Source organism: Nicotiana attenuata, unplaced genomic scaffold (genome assembly GCF_001879085.1).
Source record: "Nicotiana attenuata strain UT unplaced genomic scaffold, NIATTr2, whole genome shotgun sequence".
In the NCBI taxonomy this organism is placed as follows: Eukaryota; Viridiplantae; Streptophyta; class Magnoliopsida; order Solanales; family Solanaceae; genus Nicotiana; species Nicotiana attenuata.
The window spans coordinates 23114-28536 of record NW_017674276.1 but is presented as its reverse complement, the minus strand read 5'-3'; the positions used below and the strand labels follow the sequence as shown (position 1 = coordinate 28536).

The following is a 5423-nucleotide window of genomic DNA, read 5'->3' as shown; positions in this document are numbered from 1 at the left end:
AGCCCCAGCCCACTGACAATGAAAATTTGGCGAGACAATGGAGAAGAATCAGTGGAGAATAGTGGTTGTATTCATGGAGAAAGACTGGCGTTGAGAGAGAGAGGGTGGAGAAAAATCTGAAAGAATGAGAGAGAAAAATAATACAAAAAGTATTTTATGGCTTAAGGGTAGGAGGTAACCATAAATAGATATTTGGCTATAAAAATGAAAAGATAGCTATGGAATATAATTTTTTAAAAGGATATTTATCTAAAATAAATAAGGTATCAGCCTTTGCTATATGAGGTAAAAATTCTTTGTTATAATTGCTTGTAATGATCGACACTATCCCCACGGCCCACACCTTAAGAGAATAGATTTCTGGTCAGATTCAAACTCTACACGTACGTGATGTGAAGTGTGACTGCATATGTTAAATGTAAAGTCAAGTCTCAGAAGACACTCGTACTTCAAGGAAAGACATTCTCTATTCAATACTTTTCAAATATGTTGCTTGTGTGGGATCCTCTAAAGTTGCACTACTTTTGGAAGATCCGACATGCACCCGTTGGGAGTTTTGAAAAGTCCGACCAACATAGATTATGCTACATAGTATGAATTAAAACTTAGCAGCAAATTGGAAGTTAGAAATAAACTTTTCAAAGGACTCAAGTATGACAAAGAGGACAATTTGACTTTGAAAATTCTAACAGAACTGCCTAATGGACCACGTTCAATACAAATTCAAATATAACTTTGACACTATACCATAATATTCAACGAATAAACAGTTTCCCCTTTAATGATTCTGAATTCCACCCCATAGGACACTGCGAAAGTCATATTATTGTAGATATAGCAGTAAGCACCTGAGAATTGTTTCACAAAGTCAGCAATTGCATATGCATTATCATAACAAATTAAAGACATCAAAAATCAAAGTAAAAAGAAGGGATGTATGTCGCTTGGAATCTTCAAAAATGGCGCCGGACATCAGTGGCGGACGCAGGATTACCGTCAAGGGGTTCAAAAAAATAAAAAAGTTAAAAAGGGGGGTTCAAAAAAATAAAAAAATTAAAAAGATTGTAGTTAATGAGAATAGAACCAATGACCTTACAAAGGTTTTGAACCCCCTTGACCAATAAGCTATGCTTTTCGGTTGTGTCAAGGAGATTCAAAACATAATATATAAAGGTAAAAAATAGATTTTGGGGGTTCGGGTGAACACCCTTCCGCCCCCTAAATCTGGCCCTGCCGGACATGTTGAATCCTCCAAAAGTAGTGAATTTTTTTGGATGATTGAACATGGGTGCGACAACATTTTTGCATAGTCCGAGTAACATAGGAAGGGACTTTGTGTTTTCACCTGGGAGAGTAGATGTAAACAGCCAGAGGAGGCAGCATTTTTGCAAGCCCTCCAAAAGAATCTTGAGAGACAGTGATGATCAAAGTAGCTACTGAATCTGAGATGCATCACATTTGAGCATAAAACTATGGCACCAATTACAAAAACTAACAATATCCAAGATTTTCTTGCCATGAAACTCTTAAATATGGAAGCAAAGCAAATAAAGACAGTAGAACCAAGTATAAAAATTCCATCTTTGTCCCGTTGATACAGTGATTGAATGAAGAGGGCTAGGTTTCCTACAACCACTGAACTCTGAGATATCGTTGCCTGCATTAGAAAAGATAGATATACCATACTTTGTTAATTATTTAGGATAGCATGGAACATAAGGGGGTGAACAGAAAATTGAACACGGGAGGATATACAATGCCAAGTCAATCACTCTTAGTAGTTGATGAGGACGAGCAACGATGAGGTCGCTCGTTTCATATTTTATTTAAACAAAAACTCCTATTATCTAGAGTTAGAAGTTTCATTAGAAACATGCAAGATGAGGCTTTGCCAAGGCTCGTTTCATATTTTACTTGCGAGGTTGAGTAGTAGTTGCCCCTCTCTCTAAAGGGGCTTGTGCATTTCACTCTATGTCTAGTAAAACGGGGGTTAGAACGAGTAGATGAACACCTCAATTTAGTGGCTTCTTTGGCCCTAATTTTTCATTTCCTCTCTAACTTCCCTGGTTTATGGGATTAATTAATTGGATATATATCTCGAACAAGTTTCCAACTCAAAATTTTCTTGGAATTGATCAAACTTGTTCAATCCAAAGTGCTTCAAGCGGGAATCGATTGGGAGACCTATAATGTTTCATACCAACAGCTACTATGACGATAGGTGCAGAATATTGCTTCACACACCACTACTACTTTATACAGTAGCGAAACAAATTTTTATTTTTAATTTATAATGCTTCAACGATATACACGTAATTAGAGGTGGGTATTGGTCGGTTCGGTTCGATTGTGAATATTATCGGTTCGACATATCGGTTATTGATTTATACATATGCTAAACCAATAACTGGACCGATAAGATATCAGTTATCGGGTATCAATTAATCGGTTTTCGATTGTTATTGGTTCAGTTATCGGTTTACCCTATAAGATAACTTAATTTAGAGGGAAAAGCGTAGTGTATAATACTAATTGATCTTATAACCTTGACCCTTTCAATTATGTTCTAAATAGTGAATATAAGTTTCATGGACACATGTCTACCCTCATCAAAAAGTTTGTTTAACTGCATACAACAACAAATTTTGCTCAAATGTATTTCATATATTCACACACGAATGAACATCAATGAGATTATGAAATAAAAGAGGATGACTTCACTATATTAACTTGCATCCTTCCACGACAATGAATGAAAAACTCATTATTAATTTTTTTCATCAAACACAACAATGTTCTATTGTTTAAGAGCGAAATACTAAATATATTGATACTATGAAATGCACTTATCCAACAATAGTAGCAAGAGCGATAACATATTCTCCAAAAGTAGCACGCGTACTCCGGGCTATTCGGGAGGATTTATTGAGCTTAAATATTAGAGGACTATAATTACAAAAGCTGCTTTCATATCGAGAACTAAGAGATTTGCTCAAGTCCACTTGTCCAAACACAGTAGAAACAACACAAAATAGTAGCAATTACATTTTGAAAATTAAGAAGTCCAAACATAGTACTAATAGAGAATGAAGCCCTAAGGTGGCTTTGAATATCTAAGAGTATAATTATAATTTTGATAAACTATTAATAATTATCGGTTAAACTATTAATAAAATTGGGCAAACCGAGATAATCCAATAATCAAATTACACCAAACTATTACCGAATAATTAACTCAATAACTCAGATACCGATAACCCAATAAGCTTTATTCGGGTTCGGGCTATCGGTTTTACCCGATATATGCCTAGCCCTAGACGTAATTCAAGTCAAGAAGCCATCATATCATCCATGTCAATGGGATTATTGAAACGCATACCTTGTTCTTTGGTTTGGAACTGATCGCTCTACTATTGTTCTTGGAACGTCTTCGAATACGGAGTCTTTCAAGGAATCGATGGAGTTTCGATTTCAAGGATTTTGATTTCTGTGGATTTGGAAAGGTGGGTGTTTCAGATTTAAGATGGATGAAGAATCTGCAGTACTTGAACTTGAGAGAGAATGGGAAAAACTTGCAATTGGGTAAAAAGTTGGAGGCTACCAATTTGAAATCCAAGTTCTTGGCCTTGGCCTGCACATTGAGTTTCCATGAATGGCATTGCTGCCCTGCTTCCATTCTCCCAGAGACCAGAACTTGCTTTACTAGCCGTTAGGGCTCTTTTTAATCCATTTCTTTTTTGCTTTTGTTTCGTTTCAGTATTAATGTTTTAATTATTTTAAGGAACCATTTTAAATATATACTACAACTAATATCCTGTTTCATTTGGCTACCGGTGCAGTTATATTCCAACAATAGCCCTCACTTGTGTGCTACTTAACTTTCTACTCTAAAATTACATCACAATTTATTAAGCTAAGTTATAATTAACAAATTACATACAAAATATTTAAAATGCACATCTGGTTTAGTGATGTGGTAGGATTAGGGCGGTCAAATTTGGCCCAAGCCCAAATGACCCGCTCAAGGTTGGGCTGGTTATTGACCTGCTCATTTATTGAGCTTAGCCTATCTTGACCCAATCCGTTTAAAGTTGGGCCAATTTTTAGCTCAAATTGATCCATGAGTAACTTTTTCAAGATATCTTAGAAATGAATTTTTTTTTTGTTTGATATGTTATATATGACCATAACAAAAGAAGAAAAAAAGTCTTATTTAGTAATTATACAATGAGAAATTTTCATAAAGCACTATCTTTTAGTGGTAATTAGCTATCTATAGATACCATTTGCTATATTACGGATTGTAGATACGTTTTCTGTTGTTATAAGATATATTAGATGTATTTAAGCTACCGTATTCATGAATACAGTAGCAAAAATAGGAGTGAATCAGGGAAGTCCAACTAATCAGTTGTTGTATTCGAGTGTATTCGACTGTATTCATGGCGTGAAACATGGGATTACAATTGAAAAGATTATTGTATTCGACTGTATTCACGGCGTGAAACATGGGAATACACTGTTCTTAAACGGAAAGTGAATCAATTAACATAATAGACTCCTAATATAACTCAACAAACTCAATTATAACACACAAATTTTGTATTTCCAGTTATAAAAAAGATTCTCAACTGAAAAATACCCCAAAAACATAGCAATCTTCAGAGAAATTATATAATACATCTGAATACATAAATTATATTAATTAAAAAAATATATGAATACATTCATGGCATATAGCGAGACAGTGAATACAATGAAATACATAGAATACAGCAGGATACATTGAAATACAATGAAAAGAAAGATAGTGAATACAATGAAATACATGAAATACAGCGAGATACATTGAATTACAAAGAAAAAAAAGATAATGAATACAATGAAATACATAAAAATACAGCATGATACGTTGAAAATACATTTAAATACATGTAGAAATCCTCATTGATCTTCGGGTACGCATCCAAATTCCGTATTTTACTGATGAAACTATCCATATTTTGAGATCCTTATACCCTAATTTCTCTACAAATTATTAAAATATATACGGAAATTCAACCAAAAAAGTGGATTTGAGTTTTTCTTAAACGCCTTGTCGATGAAAGATGGATCGCCGATTGTTGATTTTACGAATCACGCGTTTCAGCGAATTTCGACATAGAATTGGCGAGTTTTGCTCTTCGTCCTCGTCCTAATCCTCCTCTGATTTTGTGAATCTAAGAGGTTTTGTTATTATGAGGAAAAGGGCAGAGAACATTCGCCGGAGAAGTGCGTCATCGATGGGGGAAGAGAATGGCATGTATCAAAGTAGAGAGAGAAAGAAAATAGTGTAACTGAATAGCGTATTTAGTGGCTTAGGGGTAGGAGGTAACCAAAATTAGATATTTTGCTATAAACATTAAAAGGTATCTATAGAATAT

At 34.6% G+C, this 5423-nt stretch overlaps 1 protein-coding gene across 2 annotated transcripts; it reads right to left on the bottom strand.

Moving 5' to 3' along the window:
* Nucleotides 1–594: 594 nt before the first annotated feature.
* Nucleotides 595–3763, bottom strand: LOC109218326. Of its 2 annotated transcripts, XM_019382681.1 has the most exons (3): nt 3380–3763; nt 1346–1657; nt 595–848 (listed from the first exon to the last, which is right to left on the bottom strand). In XM_019382681.1, the coding sequence occupies exons 1-3, from the start codon at nt 3674–3676 to the stop codon at nt 819–821; spliced, it is 639 nt and encodes a 212-aa protein (XP_019238226.1). In that variant the 5' UTR covers nt 3677–3763; the 3' UTR covers nt 595–818. The 2 variants fall into 2 exon arrangements, with proteins under 2 accessions (XP_019238226.1, XP_019238225.1); XM_019382680.1 differs by lacking the exon at nt 595–848 and having other exon boundaries at nt 857–1657.
* Nucleotides 3764–5423: the final 1660 nt, after the last annotated feature.